The sequence below is a fragment of the Thunnus albacares genome, chromosome 7, assembly GCF_914725855.1.
Source record: "Thunnus albacares chromosome 7, fThuAlb1.1, whole genome shotgun sequence".
NCBI lineage: Eukaryota > Metazoa > Chordata > Actinopteri > Scombriformes > Scombridae > Thunnus > Thunnus albacares.
In genome coordinates, this window is record NC_058112.1 from 17,030,631 (window position 1) to 17,057,709 (window position 27,079).

The 27,079-nt window shown below is 38.6% G+C and overlaps 2 protein-coding genes across 5 annotated transcripts in view; both read left to right on the forward strand.

Annotated features, from left to right (window-relative positions):
- Window positions 1–335: 335 nt before the first annotated feature.
- LOC122985872 (high affinity choline transporter 1-like) lies at window positions 336–19,741 on the forward strand. Of its 4 annotated transcripts, none has more exons than XM_044356856.1 (9): window positions 336–718; window positions 4,079–4,268; window positions 4,382–4,495; window positions 15,537–15,692; window positions 15,833–15,981; window positions 16,200–16,346; window positions 17,268–17,421; window positions 17,846–18,063; window positions 18,157–19,741. In XM_044356856.1, the coding sequence occupies exons 2-9, from the start codon at window positions 4,085–4,087 to the stop codon at window positions 18,670–18,672; spliced, it is 1,638 nt and encodes a 545-aa protein (XP_044212791.1). In that variant the 5' UTR covers window positions 336–718; window positions 4,079–4,084; the 3' UTR covers window positions 18,673–19,741. The 4 variants fall into 4 exon arrangements, with proteins under 4 accessions (XP_044212791.1, XP_044212792.1, XP_044212793.1 ...); XM_044356857.1 differs by lacking the exon at window positions 336–718 and adding an exon at window positions 2,880–3,150; XM_044356858.1 differs by lacking the exons at window positions 336–718; window positions 4,079–4,268 and adding exons at window positions 10,207–10,353; window positions 11,561–12,512 and having other exon boundaries at window positions 4,407–4,495.
- Window positions 19,742–23,204: 3,463 nt separating this feature from the next.
- The window catches only part of igf1ra (insulin-like growth factor 1a receptor), an 84,170-nt gene continuing 80,295 nt past the window's right edge, over window positions 23,205–27,079 (forward strand). The window contains exon 1 of the mRNA XM_044356264.1: window positions 23,205–24,524. Within this exon, the coding sequence (XP_044212199.1) occupies window positions 24,422–24,524 (103 nt within the window). The 5' untranslated portion in view covers window positions 23,205–24,421. The remainder of the gene's footprint in view (window positions 24,525–27,079) is intronic.

Below are 27,079 nucleotides of genomic sequence, written 5' to 3' on the forward strand. Positions count from 1 at the left end.
TGGCCGGTGTTACATAGCGATAATATCTAGATATATATATATATATATATAATGTGTAAAGTATAGTGAAACTGGATGTGCATGCCTGAGTGTGTTGTTTTTGCACGTGACGAAACCTTATTCACATTTCACGAGATTTACAGCCTGCGTGGTTGTACAACACACGTGCAGATAGGTGGTGTCACCTTTCAGCATCCTGGCAAATACACAGTGAAAAATATCTCAGCGTCTTGGGTTTTAACTGGAAACCATATAGTATTCCCACTTGATAATTAGTACCACGTGTGGCCTGTCAGTGGATAAAATATAATGAAAGCAGGCATCCTCAAACATAGATGAAGCTACCGTTACTCATGACACTGACGAGGGTGCGTTCAAGTAAGATCCTTTCCGCTGCTCTGGTTTGCAACCATTTTGATTTAGCTGTTTCCTGCTATTTGCGCACAACGTTTCATAACAGCGTTTGAGATTGTGTTTTATATCGTTGAAGATTTCCAGCCTGGAAATGATTGAAAGGGATACTGCGGTAGCATCACTTTGAGCACACTGCCGCTTCTGTTTAAAAACGTGTTCCGCGTTTCGACGGCTCTGAACGCAACCCCAGGTGTCATCAGAGGGAGACAACAATAGAGAAGTGACCGACCAACAGACAGACAGACGGGGGCTTTGTATAATACCGGAGGCAGCAGATGTGTGGAAGAAAGGACTGTGAAGAAAGGTAAGTGCGTTAGCCACCACATGGGAACATCTCAAATATAATTATTCGGTGTGTCTGCTGGGTAAAAAAAAAAAAAAAAAAAAAAAAAAATCATGGTTCTCGCTATTCAAATATGTGTGATTAATTAATTCCTTTGGCTGCTGTGATGCTAAGATGTATATTTAGATTTAGAGTATTGGTTTTATATGTGAACACACGTGTATACGTACATACAGTATATGTGCCTATGTGTGTAGGTTATATATGTGCGCGTGTGTGTATGTATACATGTAATATGAGATGTGCGTGTCAACAATTATGTGTTAAATTATTTATGTGTGCTTTAATGTTTTTAATGTGGACTCTTGGAAGATTAGCCAATGAGCTAAAATACATCCAAAATACAGTAAAATGTTGTAATTTCAGCCGGACTGTGAGGATAAACTGATATTTGAGACTGTTTACAGAAGATAACATCAATACTCCATGTATTGATACCAATACAGATAAACAAGTAAACACTCATCAGCTACGTGTCTTGTTCCGATGAATTATACGTCTCGGTGGCGTCTGTCTGGCCTTTGCTCTTGTCGGTAATGTTTAACGTTGTTTGTGACTAAAATAAGTAATTAAAACTGGCAAACGTGTCAATCATTCTTTAAAATACATAAGTGGTGAGCTTCATGAATACAAATGATGTAGAAGTTGTCTAGGAAGAATATTTTGAGTGATCGTGAATTTACAGAAATAGTTAGTTGGTTTCACTTTAAGTGCTGTTTTCCTGGTGTCTGTATCCTGCGCTGCCCTGCACATTTACAAGAGGAAACAACACAAACGCTCAAGATGGTTTTAATCAGTAGTGGAATGTAACTAAATTGGCAGCTTTGGTGTTGTTATGAAACCTTTTTTAGTATTTACGTTTTATTTCTATTTCGTATTCCGGGGGGAAATGCTGTACTTTTTTTTCTTTTTTTTAAATTCTTTTTTCTTTTTTTTACTCCACTACATTTATTTAAAAACGGTTGCTACTTTGGGTATTTTTCAGACAAGTCAAATGTTCAGTTATATGAAGTGTAGTTGTAGAGAAAATCTCCCAGCAGTTTAGTTAAAATAACCCCACCTTCACCTGCTTCACTCTGAAAGGACCTTTCTGTCTGAATAATGAGTACTGCTTTCAGTTCTTTAACATTTTTGATAATACTTATATTGTACTTCAATATAATTCTGAATTTAGGACTTTTACTTGTAATGGAATATTTCTACATTGTGATGTTGTTACTTTTACTCAAGTATAGCACTTGAAGACCAGTAATAGTTCTCTTGCTCTTATTCTCACTGCTGTGAAAGCACTCTTGATTCAGCTGGTTGCACCAAGATGGTGAAATAAAAATACAACTCTATAAATTAACACAGAGACAGAAAGTTAGATAAAGATAATAACATAGATTTAATGAGGACTTTACCATAATTGGTACTTTGGTAGTTTTGCTGTTGTAGAAGATATTTCAAATATATCTAACAGGCATTTTGAGCACATTTTTCCAGTGACAAAACATTCTGGTATGCCATAACAATCAGTCTAGCCAAACACTATTTATGACCGTTGTCAAGATGACGGTGGTCAGGTGGTGCTGTAAGTTAGAAGTTGAAAAAACTATCATTAATTAACTACAAAGCAGACAATTGCTCAATAAACTACTTTGCCAATCTTAATGACCAGTGAGTGAAAGAATAGAGAGCTAAGCTAAATAAAACCAAATGACTGAAGTGATCATTTTTAAAATGTTTGGATTTTTTATATTTAACTGCTCAACTTTAAATTGTATTTAATTTAGTTCTTTCAAGGAAATTCCTCTGAAAATAACTAAAAGGTAAACTCTAACTAAAATAACTGTTGCAGAACTTTATTCCCTCTAAAAAGTACCACATTATATTGCTCTCTCCAGAAAACTTCCAAAGAATTTACAAGGAAACTATGGACCCATAATTTGAAATAAAGCACAGTATGCATGGAAGCAAGCCTTTTTCCCAGTATCAAGGTATAAATACTGTTTCAAAGTCCCCTCAACACTGTCAGATGTAAGATACGGTGGAGAGATGCAGAATCCCAGTGGAAAAATACTGGCCACAGCCTAAGTTTTTATCTGTAGAACACAGACTTTCCCCCCAGGCTCAAATCCACAGGAAAAATACAGAGTACACGACACCAGCGTCCTCGATAAAAGCTAACACAGTCTTGCTCTGGCAATTTCCAAGACATTATTACAGTGCATCACAACAGAGGATGTGTCTGCTACTTTTTCCTTTGCTACCCAACACACTCTTGCGAGGTTTTACAGCCTTGATATGACGGTGTCCTCACTGGTTCATTCAGTCCTTAATGCTCCCAGGAGTTGGGTGCTTATTCAGATAACGACAAGGCTCTGTTTCAGTCTCAAGTAGCATCGTATCAGGTGAGCTACATGTGTTTTTAACGTTGGTCATATTACTCTGCTAAAATCTCAACATGCTACAACAACCAACAGTAGTCGATGCTGGGTTTGCTGGGTGAGGTAGGGCTGAAACTAATACCATCTGCTGATTATTTTCTGGATTAACTGTGTGGTTCTTGAAGTGTCTAAAAATAGTAAAAAAAAAAAAATGTTGATCACAATTTCTAAAGTCTAAGGTGATATCTTCAAATTTCTTGTTTTCTCAAGATATTCAGTTGATAATAATATAAAAAATAATATAAAAAATATTATAATATTCAAAAGCTAAATCCCATCATTTTTTGTCATTTATGCAAGAAAAAAATACAAACAATTATTTGATTATCAAAATAGTTGCTGATAAATTTTCTGTCAATCCACGTATTGTTTCAGCTCTAAAGTGAAGACTGACTTTCTTCATCAGCAAGGATTGGGCATTTACTGATACATAAGGAAATGCCTTTGCAGTACAAAAATTTTAGTTCAAAATGAGTTAATGTTTCTTTTTTTTCTTTTTTTTTTTTGACAAATGAGAACCTGAGAACAGTAAATCTTCACTGTCACATGTTCGTAATACTAGAGGAAGTTATACAGTCGAGTTATACAGTAATTGTCTGTGTACTGTATACTGGCTGAGTGGGGGAGCCTTTCATAGCCTGTCAAGGTCTAGTTGAGACTTCAGCTGAAAAGAGTGTATTGCTTATTCACTGGTGCTTCCTGGAGACGGTAAGAGACAATAGTACTCATTGTGGGCTTGTAGCACAGCTTCAATTAAATGCTGTTTTTAAACTTCTGACTGTACCTAAACAGCTGACAACTGCAGCAGCTGTTCTTTTGTGTATACTTTTGTGGACTTCCTGTGTTTCATATGTTCTGTCTGAGTAGTTGATGTACTGTGTGTCATAACCAGACAAACATGGCAGTGGACGTCCCTGGACTGGTGGCGGTGGTGGGCTTTTATATCGCAATCCTGGTAATTGGGATCTGGGCATCTCGAAAATCCAAGAAAGAGGAGAAGACATGCGTTGGCAACAAAAGTGAAGTTACCATTGTCGGTGGCCGCAACATCAGTGTCCTAGTTGGGGTTTTCACCATGACAGGTAGAACTTTTCTCTTCTTGTCTGTCATTTAGTGGTACTTGATGTGCTCCACACTCTTGTCTCTGTGTTTTGTTGCTCCATTCTTCACTCAATCATTTCCTGTTCTCTTTCAGCTACATGGGTTGGTGGTGGTTACATTATGGGAACGGCTGAGGCTGTTTATTCTCCTGCTCAAGGTCTTATTTGGGCTGTTGGACCTCCAGCATATCTTTCCAATTTTCTTTTGGGTAAGTAGCTAAAACAAATGAAGCTTTTGTTAAAAATAAAATAAAATAGGAAAACACACACCAGAAGAAGAGGGGATGGTTATTATTCAAACTTAAATGAGAAAATGCATATATAATTCCACATACTTCCCCATACCAAAAATATATAAAAGCTTTTTTTGTTTTTTGTTTTGGGTGTGTAATATCACCCTAGAGTGATATGTTCAGCTTCACACATTCACAGGATGTGATACTTACCACATGTGCAAACTTTTTTTTTTTTTTAACTCATTTTTTATTTTCAAATTCAGGATCCCACTTGAAGCATATAAACGTGCACTGTCACCTTGAACACCCCCCACCCTCACACACCCTCCTCAACTAGAGATGCACCAATACCGATACTGATATGGGATATAGCTGGATCGGGTATCAGTGACAATGGGCCCGATCTGGTATCGGATACCATTATTTTAATAAATAACAATTCAGTAAATTTATATCAATGAATCTATTTGTTACATTTTGTTTTACAGAGTTAGGAAAGCAATGTTTAAGTCACACCTGATTTTGCCGTACACATAAAAGAATGATCTCGGTCTCTTCCACACAGTGAGACACACTGGTATCGGCCAATACCCAAAGCCCAGGTATTGGTATTGGGACTGAAAAAGTCAGATTGGTGCATCCCTATCCCCAACCCTCCCACATCTTCACTCCTACTCACCACCACATACAGCTCACATAACCTACTTGCATTTCATGGTCACGGAGAGTAAAAGTGAGATTAATAATTGTAGCCATAAAATAATAAAAACAGGTTAAAAAATGGTTATAAATAAAGCAGGACACAGGTGGAGTAGACAAATAGTAATATACAAAAAACCTCTTCTTTATGGGATATATTTTGTATTCAATAACAAAGATGTAGCTGTTACAAAAGTGTATTCATAGTTGGTAAACACTTTCCCACTGGTGTTTTGGCTTGATGGTTTGTCCTGTTTATGAATAGATTTTTTCAATATGTGATTCTGTTACTGTTCACCTGTGTATGATGTCCATGACTCACAACAACTGAATCCGCTACACACTTTCACAAATACAATGCTACTTGCTTGCATGGACTCGTATGTGATTTTCCAACTCAGATGGATGATAAAATATTTCCCCTATTTCAGCACGTAGATTGAAAAGTCAACACAGTTCGCCCTCTTTTGCAATAATGTGGTTTCTCATCTGGATGAATCATTACATGCCTTTTCCTGTCTGGCATCTGGCAGAATTTTTTTCTCATTGCGTGCGTTCTTATATGGATCATCAGTTGATGACTAAATCTGAATTCTCTCCCACAAGTTTTGTTATTATAAGGCTTCTTACCTGTGTGAATTCTCACAAACAATTTTAATGCCACAGATGAGAGAATCTTTTCTCACAGGTGTTACATGGGTATGCCTTCCCATCTGTGTGGATATTCAATAGAGAAATATACTTAAAAGCTTTTTCACAAGTGTCACACTTCAGAACCTTTTTACCTGTGTGGGTATACAGCTGAATCTTTGACATGGTAGGGTTACATACATTGTCAACGTTACTTTTGCTTTTGTGGCGTATCCTCTTTGGTTTTTGCTCTGCATTTCTAGTTGATCCTGAGTCTCCATGTTTGCCTCCTTTGTGATCTTGGCTCTCAACTACATGAGAGTTGTGAGAGAGGAGCTGGTCGTCACTGTTTGGTTCTGGTTCCACAGAGCTTTTAACTGACATGCTGAAAACACGCTCTTTCTCTGCTGCACTCTTGAGTTTCATCAGGACTCAAGTCCAGAGTCTGATCTTCACTGTTGTCACCTTCCTCACAAGTAGGAGTCATCATAAAGGTTTCAGTCTCCTGCTTCAGTACCAGCTGTTCTCCCTCCAGACTGGTGCAGAGTTCCTCCTATTCCTCTTTGATCTGCGGAGGCTCCACATCCTCTTAGTCCAGACTGGAGTTCCTCTCCTGGTTACAGAGCTGCTGGTCAGTGAGACCCTCCTCCTCCTCACAGTCATGTTGCTGTTGGAGCTCCAGGAGGACAAAGCAAAGGATGTATTATAAGAGCTGGATACCGGACTGAAAATGGCACCCGTTCAGTCCAATAAGAATTGCTCGGCTGGCACACACGGCAAAAAAGGTTTCTAGCTTCCGGGTTTGCTTCCTCGCTGTGCGGCCCTGCTTGTGAGTCCCCAATTGGTCCATAGACTTTACATTGTGATGATGTCACAGATTTTTAAATCGCTTTTCTTGGCTCGAGGGATATTTTACAAATATAAAACCTCCATGGATCAAAAATTCGTAATAGAGTCATAATTGACCTTGTTTGCAATTCGAGGTGTCCTGTCATCAGTTTTACAGATGTCTCTTTTACAGTGGTGGTCTATGGGGGAAATGCTTCTTGGGCCACAGAGGGATTTTTTGCTGCAATATCGTGAATGACCACTGACCAAAAATTAGCTACAAGGCTGAGCCCTATCCAGCTCTTATAATACATCCATGGGACAAAGGGGAATGGATGAAGAAAGAATGGTACCACTTTCTTCTTCTTTTGGTTTTATGGAGGATTGCAACCATTTCTTATAAGGTACATACCGCCACCTACTGTACCAGAGTATGTAGTATGAAATATTATCCCTAGTCTACTTTACATCATTAGGTAAATAAATAATTTGTAAATGATAGTTTTAATTAAAAAAAACTCACTAAATTCTAAGGTATAATCTTATCTCCTTCAAATATTCTACAACAGCTTTCTGTGTGTCCTTTTGTTCCCAGAATACCCTCAAGTTTCCATTCTCTTCCTACTTTACCTATCCTTTGAGTTAGTCTTATCCTCTCTTCTCTATACTTCTGTTCTGCGTTCTCTGTCATTTTACATTCCAAGCATTCATCTGATGTACTTTTCCCTAGCAAAAACATTTATTTAGACCTGTATGGTCCTTAGGACCTTAATCTTCTTAAAACAGTCTCTTCCCTTCTGTTTCCTCTAAACACACCCTGTGTATTAATGGTTTTCTGCACGCTGTAATATTTGATCATCATCTGATGTCATCTGATCAGGTTTTCTTTTTCCTACTCTAACATTTATTGAGGGTTTATATATTGCTATGCTTACTTTATCCCTTTAATCTTTGGACCCATCTGTATACATATCTAAATAACTATAATATTTGTTTCTTACATAATGACTTGCCAGATATCCTATCCCACTATCTTCCATTCTCTCTTTAAATCCATTATGCTTAGGTCTATTTTAGGTCTTGGGAATAGCCGGTGAGGACATTACTAATAGGGGTAGGGGAGTTAAAACAAATATTTTTCAGCCTATATTCCTCTGATTTTAGCCTTCATTACCCAACCATAGCCATTACCTTGAAATCTGTTGTATTCCCAGCATTCCTTAATAACACTCTTTTAGAGTTTTCATTGCCTCACCCCCGCAGACGGCTCCAATAGCATAAGTGTATCTCTTTTTAGATCTGAGGATACTTCTCCTAATTCTACCTTAATCGGCCTTGACCTCACTGCAGCGGCTCCTCAATGCTTTATTTAGCACTCTATCAATTTTATTTAAATGTGTTTTGGCTGCCGCACTATACACAAAGCAGCCATGATCTATTGTCGACCACATAAGAGCCCTATATATACACATCAGTGCCTGTTTGTCTGCTCCCCATTCTTGCATAACTATCGCTCTCAATAAATTAGCAACTTTTTTTGCATTTTGATTCCACCTTCTCCACATGCTTTTCCATGTACCCTTTTAGTCTAACCAAATACCCAGATATTTAAAATTATCTACTTTTTCCATGGTTTGTCCATATAACTTCAGGCTCTGTTTATCTGCCCCTTTCTTCCTTGTAAAGAGCATGTAACAAGACTTGTAGAAAGCTTAAAGCCCCAATTATATGACCACTGTTCTATTTTTCCTATTGCTTCCTCGATTTTACCCAATACACTTGGGGAATCTCGTCCCCATGCCCAGATGGCCCCATCGTCCGCATAGGGAGCTGAGCCAGTCGTTATGTCAAGATTCATAAAAATATCACTAATCATAATATTGAATAAAACTGGACCAATGGCAGTGGCTTGTGGAATTCCTTAAGCAATTCCATCCCTCCACATAGAATCGTAAACCTTTTGAATATCAAAGAACACAATAGTCATCAATTCTTTAATTTTAAATGTTTTCTCTCTCTCTTCTTCCAACTTTTTGACATTTTTCCTTCTTCTCATATCTTATTAAATAGTTGCAAGAGTAGCTTTAACACTTGTTCAGGTACTTTTCGGAACGTAGCATCACTCAGCTGATCCTCTCCTGTAGCAGTATATTCAGTTCTGTGTAATGCTATTACTAATTCATTCATTGTGATTGCTGCATCCATGGCACTTTCCTCATCATCTTTCTTTCTGTACACATCCTTATTTTCATTTAAGATCTTCTCTTTCCTTTGTCTATGGATATCATGTAGATGGTTACAACTGTGCACACTCTCAAAGTTCTTTCCTAATATGTTTTCTTTTATATACCTTTTTCCCATTCATTTTCTTTAACATTGACCAGACATCTCCTCTTTCAATTTCCCTCCTTATAATAGAGTAATAATTCCTCCATGCATTTTGTTTACTATTTTTAATTATTCTGCAAACTAGAGCCTTTTTTCTCTGATAATTAATTAAACTTTCTTGATTTGTTGATTGTTCCTTTATAGCTTCTGTACATTTATCATTCCACCATGGGATCATTTTCTTTTTCCACCTTATAGTCTTCATTGGTATGCTATTCAGTGCAGCATTTCATATTAAATGTGAGACCCTCGAATGAAATCGAATCCGCTGATTTACTACATAAATTCTTTAAATTTGCTTTTGCAAACCATCACTTTTCTGACTAGGCCTTTCCTGGAGATCTATCTCTATGTTCACAGAGCATATTATTGGAAAATGATCGCATTCCGATACATGAAATGTCGTTAATATTCCTCTCTCAAGAACTTGCCAAATTATTAGAAACTAAACTAAGATCAATACAAGACAATGTGTTGATCGTATATCAATTCTTGTGCCATTTCCATTATTAACACAAACTAACTGTGTCACATCCATCAATTCTTCCACTACCTTGCTGTTATGGTCAGTATGCTTACTTTCCTAAAGGCTATTGTGTGCAATAAAGTCTCTGCACCATATTTCTCTTGTATTTCCTTGTTTGTCTATTACCTTCTCTAACGTTTCTACGCTTGCATTTGCATGATTTGATTTGCATGGGTTATATTAATTAACTAATATAACATTCCCATCTGTTTTACATATTTCAGTAACTACATTTTCCATTTCTGTTGAGGTTGTTGTTCTTCTTAACTCTATCCCTTATAACCCACCCCTTCTAAATGTTGAACAACCTCCACCTTGATTCTCATATCTACCACACCTCACTGACTCATACAAAGGAAACATAAAGTCAAGGTGGGGCCGAAGCCAGTATCCTGAATATCAGATTTAACTTCTGATTCTGCTATAAACTTTTTAAATGCTTGTTCATTTGCAATCAGACTTCTAGCATTCCAGTGTAAGAGATGGAATACCATTATAAGATTAAACAGCATTCTGAGACCCTCTTCAGCTCTCAAGTCTTTAATACCTAGAAACTCCTCTGCAGCTTCCACCATGGTATTGATTCTGTCGCTTTTCCTTTCTTGTTGTGTAGCAACATTGACAGCTTTACACATGAAAGCTATAAAGCTCTTCATGTCTACAATCAAGGTGTTCTCCTCAACATTGCACTTGTGAGTGCATGGCTGCTGTGGCGGTGCTGACCTTCCTGGTTGAAATCTCCTTATGCCTGATCCCTGGGGTAGGCCTATTGCATAACTTTGCATCTTATTGTCAATCAAAATTTAATGAGACTCTATAGGCCTACTTTGCTTCCTTTCATTAGCTCCAATACACCTTAATGCCTCTGCATATTCACAATCTTATATCTCTGCTCTTCCTTTGCTTGTTTCTGTACCACACATCCAGCATACACAGCACTATGCTCACCTCCACAATTGCAGCATTTCAGCTTAGCATCCTTATTACATTTGCCATGAGCACGCTCACCTCTACATTTTGCACACCTTTGCCTCCATTTACATTGTTGTGCTGTGTGTCCCATTATTTGACATTTAAAGCACCTTAAAGGTTGTGGAATGTACTCTCTCACCTTATGATTAATCCAGCCCATTTTTACCTCAGTAGGCATTAACTTCTCGAATACAAACAGTACTGACAAGCTATTAGATTTGACACCACTTTCATTAGTTTGGAGTCTTTTGGCCTCTATCATCTTTCTACATTGTATGTCTTTCTTCACCTCTTCTGTGGACATTTCCAGTGGTACATTTGAAATCACTCCTCTCAACTGCTGCCATTCCTGGTATGTGCACCATAATCTTTCTGCCATCAAGGCTACCTAGTTTCAGTATCCTGCTTCTGTTTTACTGCTGAAATTAGAACTGCTCTATTACTCAGCAGTTTAGCATACTTTATTTTTCCAATTTCCTTCTCTATTGCTTTAGTCACCTAAACCGGATGAAAGTGGCCTTTGTCATTACTGACAATAACTTTACATTCTTTCCTGTTTATCAACATCATCATTGCTCTCTTTAGCATTAACGTTAGCTCTAATCTTTTTGGTGGTAGGTCTTCGACTACGCTCTTCTCCACTACTTGCTTCTGACCATGAATGTTTCCTTGCAGATTTTGTTTGGTTAAACTCCATCTCTGGAGGCCACATCTCACCATCTGAACTATCACCCATTACCACTCCCATGGGACAGTTTGATTGCAATCCGTCGTCTCTCTCTCCAAACAATTCTCATATCTGTTCCCACATTTTGTGGTACCACTTTCTGATAAGGCACCCTTTATAAAGGGTTTATAAGCATTAATGAATGGCTTAATCAGTGGTTAATGAATAATTCAGTAATGCTTTATAACTATTTAATAAAACATTAACACAGGTAATACATTAACACAATAACCCTTTATTAATTATTCATAATCATTTATACCTGCAGGCAGCGGTGTCGTTAGACCCGGGTGTCCGAGTATACAGCCCTGAATGTTTTATGAATAGCCCCGGATCTCATTCTTGGTGGTAGCTACTAGCTAATTCACTAAGGCAAGACTTGAAGGCTATGGATATAAGAAGCTTTTTCAAAAATAAAAAGGATGGAGGCAACGAGGCATAGGCGAGGGGAGAGGAGGTGGAGGAGGACGTGAGAGTGCTACTGCCTCATCTACAAGCTCAAGTTGGTGAAGAAGAGGGCTCTTTTAGCTAGTCTAGCTCAGTGGCTCTCAAACAATTTTGTCACAAGGCACTCCATTTGTGTCTGAGAAGAACAATTCCTCCGTGAGATACAAGACGAACTGTGCAGCATCAAACTCTGCCGTATGAAAACAGTAGCAAAAAGAGAAAAAATCCCAAGGATCATCAGGACTGTCCCAGCTGCACCCGGGCCATCATTTGGCCGTTGTTTACCAGCTGTACGAACTGTTGTCAAATGTCTGTTTCGAGTGCTACGAGGAACTACCCATGTCCCATCCCCTCAGTCCATCCCTCCATCTGAACAAATTCGGCCAGTCGAATTATATACAAGAAAAAAGATGATTGTCCGAGTCCAACTGACCATCAACAACAAAGCTCTTCCAAAACCACTTCTCTGGTGACTCCCAGCTCATTCATGTCCCGTATCATAGCGCGGCCCATCTTCTGTGCTGTGTGACCCTGGTTCCTCCCACCCGCTGTCTGCCAACCTCCACAGTGAAGCTGTCTGTTCAGGTACTCCTCCTCGGTCAGGCTGTGATGCCAAATCTCTACAGACCCTCTGCTACCACCCAGGAAGGTTTTCATTCAGCCATCTAGATGAACTTTCAGGAATGCTGGAAACGGGGTCTGGGATTTGATGTTCTTCTCCCTTAGCTGCTTTTTACTGTCCCCATATTCACCTCATCTCCTCTGCAACTCTGGTGAGTAGTCCTGGTCCATGGTTATTCTTCTCCCTTTGTACTGTAGATTTTTGGCATTCCATGCCTTGGACAGCACACTTTGCTTGGTCTGAAAATTGAGGAACACCATCATGAATTATCTTGGGGGCCCACTGCAGTCCACTGGTCTCTGCTGCAGTGATCGGTGAGCACTGTAGAGATAATGGAAGTCATGCAGTAAATTCAGAGTGTCTCCTTCCATCCACTCAACTGTATCTCCCTTCTCAGATCCCTCTGGTCTACCGTACACCTGTAGGTTGTTTCTTCTCATGGAGTTTTCCAGGTTGTCACACCTTTCTTCCAACTGACGGTCCCTTTGCATGAGATAGCACAGGAGACAGTCTGTGTCCACTGCCCCAAAGCAGATATTGTAGACCGTTTCCTCTCAAAGCCATCTTTTACCTCTTTCCTGAAGTGTTTAATTTTTGTCAGAATTGCACCTGCAAACTGTTGACCAGGCTGAGCTGTTGAGTGAGCATTAGCTTGTCCGCTAGCTATGCTAGTGATATTAACCTCCTCATGTGGCGAAGTCTGCAACTTGCCTTACAGTATCCATTTCATCCTGCAATGTTTTGCCGCGATTGTTCTTGTTTCTAGACTTGTTGCTCGAGCTGACACAAAATTACACCATTTGACTATTTTTGGGGTTTAAAATGTAGGAGATGGAGGTGGACCCTTTCTGTCAAGGGTGGTCAGAGCAGATCTTGCAGGCAGCCATTTGGTCTGTGACGTCACTGGAAGTCGTCGTTTAGTCCTTAACATAATTTTGAGAGTGAGAGAGAGAGATAGAGTGTGTGTGTGTGTGTGTGTGTGTGTGTGTGTGTGTGTGCGCGTGTGTGTGTGTGTGAGTGAGATACTTTTTTGACAACAAACAAAAAACAAAAACAACAAAAGGAAGATCATTATTAAAAAATGTTATGACAAGGTATTTGATATTGACCTTGTTGTAGGGAACAGTTTACAGGGATTCCTATGAACTACTTGTAATTCGCAAAAAGCTGTTGGGTTCTGCACTGATGTTGAGGCTCGAGATGGTACATGCACTGAAGTGGAATTTCAGAGAGGTATCTATCTCTATCTAAGCTATTACTGGTAAAGAAATGGTTAATAAATGCAAAAAAGGTTTTATTCAAAACTTTGTTCAATGTTCTATTTGTAGGCTAACGCCAGAACTGCACACATTTATAATCAGAGCTCAGACTCATCTGAGGACTTAAGCACCACTCATAAAAAAGGTCTGACAGTGGTGCAGATCAGGTGGAACCTGTAATAAATGCTTTATTTTACAGACATACAGCTATGGGGTCAAAACAAGCTCAGCTTAATGTAAATGTAAAAAACACATTTCCTTCCACTGTAGTAATTTCAGCAACAAACAGAATATTTAATCCATGAAATCATGTTTACTTAACATTTGTTGTTAGAGCAGTTAGAAATAGTACAGTGACATTTGCGGCCCCATTGCATCACTATTTGTTTGGTCATTGTGGGGAGGAGCGGAAGTTGTTTCACAATGGTATGAAACAAGCAGTGAGAAAAGAGAAAACTGAACCGAGGAAGGAGGGAAAGAGGCAAAGGTAAACGCAAACTACATAAAAGCAGCAAAATGATTCAAGAATGGAGATTGGAGATTGTATTAGAGGACAACTGATTACATGACTGCAGCGTTTGTTACAAGTTTTTGCCTCCTTCTGGTTATCATTTCCAGAATTATTGTTTTTGCTTACAGTTTTGGGTTCACATTCATGATTTAGATAATACATTAAATATAGTTTTTATGTTTTTTACATTTACATTAAGCTGAACTTGATTTGACACCAACAGCAGCCTTGGTAAATCTGCATCCAGCAGATGTTAATCTCCAGAAATACATTATTTATATTTGGGGTTGGTGGAGACTGGATCCTATCCCAGGGCAGGAAGCAGGGTACATCCATAAATAGTTGCCTGACACTCAGGCAGAGCCCAATTAAAGTGAATGTGTGCAATATCCAATTTTGATTTCAAACATTTGCAAATAAACACATCATACCATTACTGATATAATCCATTAAAATATACTTATTTGTCAAGAAAGCCTGTTGTTGCATTCAAATGCCACACAGAGCTTTGGTATGTTAACTAGCAAGGTTAATAAATAATCCATACATGTATTGTATGTAGTGCCAAAGTGTTCCTTTATTTAAATAGTTTCCCTCAGTTATACTGTCAGTGTTAGCCATGTAGCATATTGCACTGGTATTGCAGTTGTTCAAGTTAGCAGCAGAAACTATAAAGCAGCAGATTCTATAACCATGACCTATAATGCACAATGTGATTTATTTCAACCAGCGTCGGGCATACAATAAAGTATAAGCTATTCATCTGATGCCAACAGCCTAAATGCACATGAGACACATGAGAAGTGTGATTATTATTGGGTGAGAGATATTAACTTGACACCCTCCCATTGACAGTGAAGATTGGAATTTTCTTGGAAAAGGAATTTTCCCATCAAGGCTTATTTATATACCCCCAGCAGACAAATATTCATTTGTACATATTTACACCCATGGGAAATTTTAGAGTTGAAGATATTTCAGCCTCTAATTGCCAAATGCATATGGCACATTTTTTGTATGTTTAGGCTACTTTAAATTATGAGTACACAGTTATTTTAACCATTGATTAACATACTCATTATTTTCTGTATCAATCATTTGGTCTGTAAAATGTCAGTAAATCCCATCACATGTTTGCAGATTACATGGTGATACCTTCATATGGCTTGTTCTGTCCGACCAATAGTCCAAAACCCAGTGAAGCCCACTGAATTTTTCTGTTTTTATTTTAAAAATTACTCTAAAAATTACTCCAATTTTTTGCTGATCATGTTTCTCTTGAAGAACTAATTGATTAATCAATTTATACTTAAACTTTAAATCATCAGAATATTTTTTCTGTCAGACATCATATTTCTCCTCAACACTTGTTTTTATTCCCTTTGTATATTCTCTGTCTCTTTAGGAGGATTGTTTTTTGCAAAACCTATGAGATCGAAGCGCTACGTGACCATGTTGGACCCATTTCAGCATCGCTATGGCAACATGTTCACCACAGCACTATTGCTTCCTGCTTTGGCAAGTGATATTTTGTGGGTTGCCTGCATCCTTGCTGCTCTGGGTTAGTAATTCTTCGTGCCTCAGTCTTAATGTCTTTATGTGCCAATTTAAACATGAAATCTTTACTCTGTGATTCTGCCATAATCATCACTTAACATTTTTGCACAACATCTCTGATTTAATCTTCTGTGTGATTTCCAGGGGGAACCATGAGTGTAATTCTCGGGCTTTCGTCTACCATCTCCATCATAATCTCGGCCGCTGTCTCCATCATCTACACTTTTTTAGGGGGTCTCTACTCTGTGGCATATACCGATATCATCCAGCTTTCCTTCATCTTTGTCAGCCTGGTGAGAAACAGAGGAAGCACAGAGTTGGAGAAATTAGTTGGAATGCAATAAAGTAGTGAGCTTCAGCCAGGACTCAGAGGAAAGAGGAAGGGTGGAGGGAGGGCAACAGGAATAATGGGACTTAAATGAGATCCTTAGATAAATACATTCACAGAGAAGTATTTCAATACATGACTTGTCCTCAGTTTTACAATAACTACTGTTTTTTTCTGTTTCAGTGGCTCTGTATTCCCTTTTTGATACTCTGTCCTGCTGTTACTGACATCTCACAAACAGCCCTTGTCAACCAATCAAGTGGCATCTCATGGATCGGAGAGCTGGAGCTGGCTGATGCAGGAAAATGGGCAGACGAGATGCTGTTACTGGTCAGATTTTAGATTTGATTTTATGTCACTTTCTTAATTGTATCATTGCACACATGCAACCACATAATATATCTATAGTAGTATTAAGTCTCCCATACATCCAGGAAAACCTTAATTCATCAGTGGAGCTTTTCAGTTCTGGAGATGCACAAATATATGAAAATGTTTCAGAAAAACAACATACTTTCCTGTTAGCTTTTTTTTCATGTGCAACAAAATTGTCATCAGTTTACTATTTGACCTGTTATGACCCATTCAGCTTTGTCTGATGTCTTCGTATCTGCTGGCAGCTGATAGATTACAGCTCTGGTCAGGTATAAGGTAACGTTGAAATTGTACGGCATCATATTGACTTGTAGTAATAGTCGTAAACTTAATAACCTTATCTGAATTTGCTGCTTCTAGTTGATAGGCATCTTTCACAGCAGACATTTTGACTTGTCATAGTAGAAAAAGCACAGGTGTCAACATTAACAATGGTTCTGTTCTATTTAAGTGTCCCAGTAAGCCATGACGATGAGACAATACCAAGACCCTGAAACTGGAGCAGTTAACTTGAATTCCACCATCATTCATTTTATTATTAACACCTGTGCTTTTCATATTGTGGCATGTCAAAATGCCTTCAGTGAAAAGGGTCTATTGAAATAGTACCTCAGTTTTAATTTCAGAATATCTGTAGCATTTTAGCTGGACTACTCCCCTCCTCTCAATGTGACTATAAAATGGCTCTGCTCCTTTTAAGTGTGCCATACTAGTGAGCTAACACGCATGATACGATTGCCCCTGGAACTGGCACACCTAAATGTAGTACAACCATAATTCATGTTATTAGATAAACTGTCTGATGTGAGAAAGGTATATTGTCAAGTTGTTCACTGACAATGATTGTGTTTTTGTACATGCATGTGTATGTTGCAGGCTTTAGGGGGACTGGCCTACCAAGCTCTACACCAGAGGATCCTCTCTGCAGGCTCCTCGGCTCAGGCTCAGGTCACCTGTTTTGCTGCTGCTGGGGCAGTTTTTGTTATGGGAATCCCTTCAGTTATCATTGGAGCTGTGGCTGCTTCTGCAGGTACACATGAATGCAAACACTCAGCTCTGCATAGACAGTAGACACCCAAGAAGCATGCAGGTCTGCAGTCATATATGTTCAGTTAGAATACATGTGACATGTATATCCCACCACCGTGGTAAATGGTGCGGGATGATATCATCTTGGGTGCATTTTTACTGTATGTGTGTGTGGGAAATTCCTGTCAGCATTTGCAAATGTAGTTATAGGTAGCGTGTCATATTGATTATGGAGGGACATTTGCCTGTTTTCAGATATTTTCTTCATTTTCCCCAGTGCTTGTATTTTATTTAGTTTTTAATATTTTTTTGCCCCTATCACCATAATCTTAAAAGCTTCTTCCCCTCCCATTATTTCTCTCGCCCCTTTCTATCTCTTTCTCTACCTATATCTTCTCCTCTCTCTTTCTCTCCTGTTCTCTAAGACTGGAACCAGACAGCGTACGGTCTACCCCCTCCTTATGAACGTGGGGAGGCAGGGAAGATCCTGCCGTTGGCCCTGCACTACCTCACACCCACCTGGGTGTCAGTGTTAGGCATTGGTTCTGTGGCTGCAGCAGTTATGTCCTCCATGGACTCTGCACTGCTGTCATCAGCATCTATGTTTACACAAAACATATACAAGACGACTTTGAGGAAGCAGGTGTGTGTGTGTGACAGAGAGTGTGTGTGTTTGGTTCAGCACCGAGCAATGCAGCTTCATTTTTATGCTCCTTTTTCCTCTCTTTTCCTGCAGGCTTCAGAGCGAGAACTGCAGCGGGTGATCCGTGTTAGCGTGCTGGTGGTGGGCCTGGCTGGAACAGGCCTGGCCTTTGATGATGACAGTGTGTTCTCTCTCTGGCTGGTAAGCGGGGACCTACTCTACTGCATAGTCCTCCCGCAGCTCGTTTGTGTGCTGCACTTCCGCTGTGCTAACAGCTACGGGGCTATCAGCGGCTACGTGGGAGGGCTGCTGCTCCGTATGCTGAGTGGGGAGCCGTTACTCGGGATCCCTCCTGTACTTCTTTTCCCTGGCTGGAGAGAGCAGGATGGAGTTATCAAACAGTACTTTCCCTTCAGGACTGTCGCCATGCTTTGCTCTCTGATGTGTCTTATTATAGTTTCCTGGCTGACAGAGCTAGGCTTTTGCCACCAACTAATTCCTCAGTCCTGGGATGTACTGGGGGTGTTTAAAGAGAGAAGAGAGGCGGAGGGGGAGAAAATACCTGTTCATCAAGAGGCGATGGACTTTATTCATAATACAAAACTCTAGGCTTAACTTAAGTACAACCTCAGCCAAAGTATACACAAACCTCTTTTTATGCATATTCCTACCAGCCTCCTGCTCTGCACAGACTATTTATACACGCTCTTATATGTACTGTATACTACACATGTTTAAAACTAAATTATATATGATTTTAAATCCACCAAACTCTGACCAGCGGTATGTTTAGAGTGATTTAAGGAGGCAGTTGATAGGTGTGTCCTTTTAGCAGAACAGTATTAGTCAAATAAATTTTTATTTGTATAGACCAATATCACAAATTTGCCATTATAAAAAAACCTTTAACAGGGAAAACACTGAAGACACATCAGGAAGAGCGACAGAGGAGGGTCCCTCTTCCAGGATGGACAGGCATACAACAGATGTTATCAGTTGACAGAGTTATATATAGACTGATAGCATATATGAAGAATATGATAAGGTGGAAGGTAAAATGACCAGAGTGTGTTACCCTCAACAAAGCAATCAATCACTGGTGGAAATGGACTGAATAATGAGTAACACTTAAAGTTTGGAAGTTAAATTGAAAATATATGACGGCAACACCTCCACCTTGTTTAGTAGCCCGAACAACATGGACATTAACAGGGCCACATATGAAGACCTCAGGATTCTGATCTTGATGTTAGAATTCATTTGTTCACATGAACTCACTTGGTCCTATTCCTTGTTAATTGAACCTCTTTCCTTAGTTGTTAATCATAGCACAAACTTTTCCATATGTACTTTTTAATCAAACCAACTGGTGTTTATTTAAATGTGTGATCATTAGACATTCCTAGGCTTTGTACAAAGCAGTTCTACCTCTCTGCATTTAATAAGCACATGAGGGAGGGGAGCTTAACTGCTATTGGTGATGCAACACCTGAGATGTTGAGGGTGAGTGTTCATCAGAAACAAATTGTTTAGCAGACAAGTGTTAAGTGTTTCCCATTATTTGATGTTTTAGAGGGATCATCGGGACCATCAAGATATAAAAATATAACTGCTATTTTTTTAGATGTTTTGTGATTGGAAGTGTTCATAAAAAATTAAATATAATCTCTCTTTGCAATTGATAGAGTCTGTGTATTTGTTTGTGTGAGTGTGAAAGAGAAAAAGACAGTAGCTACATATGCAAACCTAAAAACAAGCTACATACTCTATTATCTAAATAACTCTGTAAGGTAGAGTAACTTCCACAACGTGTGTTTGTTTTTTAACCTTTGAATCAGTGTACCGTTTTTCACGTTCAACATTTAATCACGCCACCAAAAAGTATCTGCCGTTGTTGTCTTCGAAGCACAGATTAGACTTTATGTCCCAATCAATAGTATTTGACATTTAAGCAATAATGTAACTGCAATGCCGCCTTTGCAGCAGCAGATGGCGACACTTTAACACTGAAAGGACCAAAAGTAGTCTGAGCCAGACTGAATCTCTTCACTAAACTCCAATATTACATGACATAAAAGTTAGCAGCACTTATCATTACCTTTATTTTATTTATGTTTTGTTTTTTTATAACCTTGGTTGGAGATGCCTCATTTACCACATACTTCACCTCAGCTCATATCAGACGACTCCAGTACAGGCAAATGAGAGTTTTACGAAACCCAACATAAACTATAAAGTTTCTCTTTTTATTTGAACATTTTTTCTGGATACTTTATGTCTCAAATGCCAAATGTTCGCTCTTTTCACGTGTTGACAGACGAAGATTACTTCCGTCGTTGCACAAACTTATCAGATTTAGATATTAACAAGCTTCAAATCAGTTTTAATTAATAACAGCACGAAGTCATTTGTTTAATTCATCTATTCCAATGATGCAATTACCATCCTTTCAGTATCCTTTTTGTATTCCAAAATTATTACAATCACAATTTGAATGTAGTTTTTATGAAAAAATCATAACAAGGGAAACTTCACGTAATAATTCAACTGAGTTCAATCATACCAATAAACTGAAGGACACTCATCTGACATGAATGTTAATCCCTCATGTCATTTAAAAGGCCCTCATGTTAAAATGCACCTGAGTGTCTTGTGATTTTTGACATTGACATTAAACTGCATCCAGGATCAGAATAAACAGCGACGCCCATCGCACAGCGCGCTGTGGCGGCTGCATGTACGCAATGAATGAAGGGTGAAGGCGGTGCTGACAGTCCCCCTCCTCACTGAAGCTCCATGTCACGTTTTACTTTGGGCCTGTGACGATGGTATGCAGTGTAACCTATAGTACAGCTCCAGTGCACTACATACACTTCATGGTACTGAATGTTTGAAAGTAGCTCTGATCATTTAAGTCCTGTTATATAAAAAATAATTCACTTTTAGATGGACTTAATTTGATAAACGCACATATTCCTCTTTTAAATGGCAACAATACAATGACAGAAACCCTAGCACTTAACATAATCAATTTGGAATAAATGGTTCAAATAAATCTTAGAAAGTGATTTGTAATCAAAGAAAATTTGATTGATTGTTGGGTGTAATTATTTTCCCCTAAATGCTGCAGTCCTTAAATAATTATTTCATGATTAGAATAATGAAAGATTCCCATTTGTTATTAAAAAACATCAACTTAACAGAAAGATGAAAAATGAAGAATGGTAAAAGTTATTTCCAGTGAACCTTATATAGATTATTTTACACTCTGTGCTGATGCACAGTTTAGTTAAAAAATCCCAATTTGGGATGAAGTCAAAACTGATTTCATGATGATCTGTAAAAAGACATATCTACAATTTAAAAAGTAATTAAACATAGAAGTTTTCTACAAATTTTATGTCAAGAATCCCAGAAAACTGTAGGTGTCTCAGAACCATACATATATCTCATACACATAAAACTTTAAATAGATAGTAGCTACATTCTAAAACCAGCTGTTTTTAAAAGAGGAATCCAGTTGTTTACACAGTTTTTAATTCTATGTCACTGTTTCCCTCCCACGGTTTCAAGTCCAACCACCAGAGTTCAACTGTAGTTTAACTGCATCATCATTTCAGTCTCTGCTACCTAAAAGAAATAAAGTATACTTAATAAAAAAAATATTAATGCAAAGGATTCACTTTTGTTGCATCTTCACCTTAATAATCTGCATAAAGTCTTACACAAACACAAACATAGTATACTGTTCAAACGGATTTTTTTAAATTTTTTTTGCTTATGCTTCCGTCTGTTTTGACAACAAATGAAACCAAAATTCTTTTCACACATTTGTTGTAAAACTGTAATTATTAACCTCACAAACACAAAGTTACTCAGTGAACAGTGAGCAGCCGTGACAGCATGGTCTGGATACAGTTTGTACATTTCCCAACACTGTTATATTTTTACCTCAACTAATGTCTAACTGTGCTGATGAGCTGAAACCTTCAGTTTTGACACGTGTTCCCTCGACACATTGTGCAGAGTTTTCCTTTGCTTTATACTGCACTGCCACAGGTTTGCTGTGTCAGTTTGATAATTGTTGAATATTAATTTGTTGAACAATATGTACATGTAAGCATAACAGAAATATCAATGGCATTAAAACTAGATTTTGACACAGGTCCCCTCTACAAGACTTTAACATTGGATCTAAAACTTACAGGAGCTATCTTAGGGCCCTTACAGGTTCACTTTTTGCCACAAAGACAACTTGTTGCCTTCAGTAACAACCTTTTTTGCTTGTTACTCCTTAAAAGAAAACAATGTCCACTTGAGACCCCGTGTTAGATTTGAGCAGTTCAATTTAGTAGCGATTCTCCCTTCTCAGACTGTTGCATTTAAATATTTTTTTAGAGATGCAAAGAGGTAAAACTATCCAGAATTTCACACACACACACACACACACACACACACACACACACACACACACACACAAGCTTTTTGGTGAATTGGTGAAGCAAGACAAAACACTGGTATCTTAACTGAGACAAATCTGGGAAAACAAACAATGAAACAATGAGGCAAACACTGCATTACAAGGACTCTCAGAAAGCCAAAGGATGTGGCATGGGTGCAGGTTGATGTATATGTGTAGGTGTGTGTGTGTGTGTGTGTGTGTGTATGTGTGTGGGCTAGGAGTGGACATTTTAGCTGTTGCTGTGAGTGTTTGAAGGTAAGTCTGTAAACAAAACAAGCTAACAAAATACTTATACCACTTCTGTCAGCACTACTGCTAAAGATAGAAAGATGGAAAGCAAAGCCAGAAGAAGAGAAAAAAACGATAAAATGTTGTGTTGCAGAATTTAGATTTTCTTATTTCTTACAGGTAATCGTCTTGTGACTCCTGCACTGATTTAACTGAAATAAGTGAGGAAATACAGATTGCTTTACATGCTTAGTCTCTCTTACTAAATGTAGAAAATTTGATTGTGGTTTAATAATTGGAACTATTGTCTTATGGAATAAAAATATAATAAATTCAGGGGGTTCCCAGCAGAATTAAGAACAGATTTATTTCCCTCTGCTAGAAGAGGAATACATATGTTGTATAACTTGGAGTAAAGGTGCACCAACATATCCTAAACCTCTTCATGCTCCCAGAGACGCCCCGCGGTGTTGTGTGTGCGCTCTAGTGCGCGTTTTGTTTTGGGGTGTAAGTGAGACGTATTTGGGAATCCCTGGGTCCAAATCCAGTTCGGTTTTTCCACTCTGCTCCCGGCCACCTTATCCGTAGCACTATGTGTTTCTGTGTGAGAGAAGCCGACTCTTGTTTACAGCGGAGAATCCACGGAGGAGCGGAGACCCACAGCCTGCTTAACCGAGGGCGAACCGTAGGATTTCAGCCTCTGGATATTACGCGCAACGGGAGTTTTTCTTTTCTCTCTCTCTCTTTTTTTATGAGGATAAAAGCAAACACAAGAAACACTCTTAAAGGGCAACTCCTTGGACATATTCTCCCTCCCACCCTAGCCGAGGTCGTCTAGCTGGAGAGCTGGAGACCCATTCTGTTGCGTGGCACAAGTCTGGTATTTTCTTTCAGCTGCAAATCCCGACTGACGGCAAAGATAAGTCCGATCGGAGGAGCTGGAAAATTGGTTTGAATAACGACTTCTCTCTCCGGGACAGGACTGCTTGGTGGAGATCGGAAGCTTGTGCTGGCTGAATGGCATAGGCAAAAAAGGGTTTTTCATTCATTTTTCACCCTCGCAGCCACCACCCCTGTGGATCTGGACGCGTCCCCCCCCCCTTCTCCTCCTACTCTTCCTCCTCCTCCTCCTCCCCTCACACACAGTCATTCACACGGGGGATTCTTGCGAGCGACACTGGCGTTCATTTATTATGGTGGTATTCCTGTAGGCCACTAATAATAACATCTAGTCTGTTATTTTTATTATCATTACCAGGCCCGATCGCACTGTGCGCGCACTGCTGTTTTCAAGAGATGGAGACTGAAGATGGGGATTACCATCATTTATCCAGTAAAATCACTGGCTTGTGTGCCATACCAGCCGACGTCAAAGTATCTTGTGATTGGCAAAAATAGCAAACTGTTTTTCTCCTTCTTCAAAGGAATTCCCTGTTTTAGTTTTCATACACTTATATTTATAAATATTTTTAGAGAAAGCCCTGGTAGACAAGCAGCCACGCATTTGCAGGCTACCAGAGAGTAGCCTTTTTTGGGCTACAGACGCATTTATTTTTCCTTTTTTTCATATTAACGCTCTATTTTTTTAAGAGCCGGTTTCCACAACCTCATTATATTATTTCATTTTTTGTCCTTGCCTTTTGATTTTTTTTTTTAAAGAGGTGAATAATGTTCAGGAACATGAGATCTGACAAACCCATGGGTAGCCCGACCTTGTTTTGGGGTCTGATGCTGTCTGTCTCCATCTGCATATGGTCCACATATGGAGAGGGTAAGTGTTTTTTTTAATTATTTTTTAAAAATAATATTTAGTAAAAGTTTATTGGATAAAAAGGCCTTAATACATTATTATAGCTCATTTTAGCCTCTTGTAAAGCAGCTGACTGCTGAGGTGAATGTGCTAAAACGTCTAAAAAATGATATTATATTTTTCTTTCAAGTGAATATCTGTATGTTAGGACTTTGTTATTCAATACAACAAACCTGGTGAGCTCGTAGTGCACCGATGTGTACTGTTATATTACATATATATATATTTGCTGAAGAAGACCATGTGGTAGCTGCCTGCAATATGTGAACGCAATAAACCAAAATCTGCTTTATTAAGCGCAATATCACCTGACGTAACGAAGCAGTGTTGTTTATTCAGGAACCAGGAGCGATATTAGACACATGTCGCCATAATCTTCATGTCAGACATGCAGAAAGCAGAGGATGAAGCCAGGGACCAGAGCTGAAGGTTACTACGACCATGTGGCCATTTTGCATGGCGTCGCTGCGCATGAACAACCTGAACCAGACTAATCTTTACTTCTTAAAAGATCAAACAGCCATAATAAACAAGAACAGGGTTTAAATATCATCATGCAGCCGAATATCATTGTAAACAGTCACCATGATGGGGAAAAAATGTTTTTTTTACATTTTCGTAATTGCATTCTTCACTTCCAGACCCCGTTTTAAAAAAGTCCAGCTACATACTAAGTATGAATTGTATAGGCTAGAATTATGTGGTTTAAATTAATGTGAGTTTTAAAATACAGGTGAGTTTCCAACCCATTATTAACACCATGCTACTTTACACTGATAAAACAAAAAAATGTTTGGCACATTGTACAAGAAAATATGGCAAAACTTTTCAGCTTAGTCATGATAGCCTGTAAATGTAAAATATAGGCAAATAAACCCATTGAAACAGCAGATATTACTGTTATATATATTTTTTCATTTTGAAACTCATTTCCCCTGCTGGGCTTTTAGTGTTTCAGCATTTAAATTTCAGCTATTAAAAATCTATGTCTATATTCATTGAATTTTCTGAAATTATACGCACTTTTCAAAGTACTTACTGTATCATCATGTAATATGATTTAAGCTTTTACCCATTTTATGGCCCTGGTTGTGATCTCAATGTTTTTTTTATGGTTTACAATTTAGAATGAGTTAATAATGTTTCAGTGAGCATATTTAAAGCTTTTCTCATCTAATCTTAAGTAATCTTATCTAATCGATTGTAATAGAAGAGCAGAGCAGAGTAGAGCTTTCTGCCAATGCTTAAACAGAACAAATGGAATCAGTGAGGGCTGATGCTCTTTTTCATTGGTCATTATAATCATTACAATTATTTTCTGTAACTGCTGTTGATCATGTATTTGGCTTTTCAGTAACATTCGCTGTGTCCGACGAAAGACACACTGAAATTGTCTTTAAAAAAACTTTAGGGCTGAGATTAACTGTATTATAGGGGTGTTTTAGTAAAGCTTTCTCTGTTAATGTAACATACAGTAGTAAAAAAATAATTTAATTAGTTTTTTATGATGTTTTCTAGTTAAAACAACTACAGGAACGTGCTTTACATAACCAGAAAAGTGAGTATTAGTTCAAAACATTGTTCGTAACTCTTCTGTCAATAATCATGACTCTTATACATCTACGATAACACTACATCAAAGATCCTTTGAAGTATTAGATATGTCATGTGTTAACTTGACAATGTGCGTCTTTCTACCTCCAGCCCTTTACACAGAGACTGTGATTGTGGTTTTGCTTTGCATGGGTGGCGTGATTTGTTTGTGTGCATTTGGCATTTACGTCACTTCCTTTTTTAATAATTTGCCAGTTTCCTGAGAGGGTGCGTGGGATGGTTTAGACAACTTGACATGGGAAGGAGACACGAGGCTGACCTCTATTCTATTTCTTTGCACCCTCCTGAGCTTGTGAGACACCCTTGAACGCAGCTGGGGGCTGGGAGACAAGTGGTTGCTCTCAGATCTTGACGCTCTGTGGTGTATAATGCATCAGTCCTTCCAGAACAAAGAGTTCACACACAAAGACCGCAGCGAATATCAAGACAGGGACCAGTTTATCACTCAGGGATGATGTTTACTTCACTGGGCTGTAGCGGGTCAGAATTTCCAGCTTCTATCATCACTCAATGGAAAATCACAGATATCCATTAGGGGTTGAAAACTTTTTTTTTTTTTTTTTTTGCTCTGTTCATTTTGATAATCTATCCACACCAATAAAATGTAATTAAGCTCCCTTTTAACTCTCACCACAGTAAACTTTCCATGCCATGGCTTCCAAGCATGTAGCAAACAAGTCTCTGAAAGGGAGAGGGAGCATGAGGGAGATGGAGACTTGGTGTTTGGAAATAGAACGTGCAAAAATACACTTGCCAGAGAAACAGACTTGGTTTTGTTGATTGGAAGAGTAGAGAGTGTGTGAACTGTTTAATTGGCTTTTGCTGTTCACACCGAGCGGTCTCCTGTATGGACTGATGCGCCCCTTGCTTAACTTCATCACTTGGCACCACTACTATTAGAG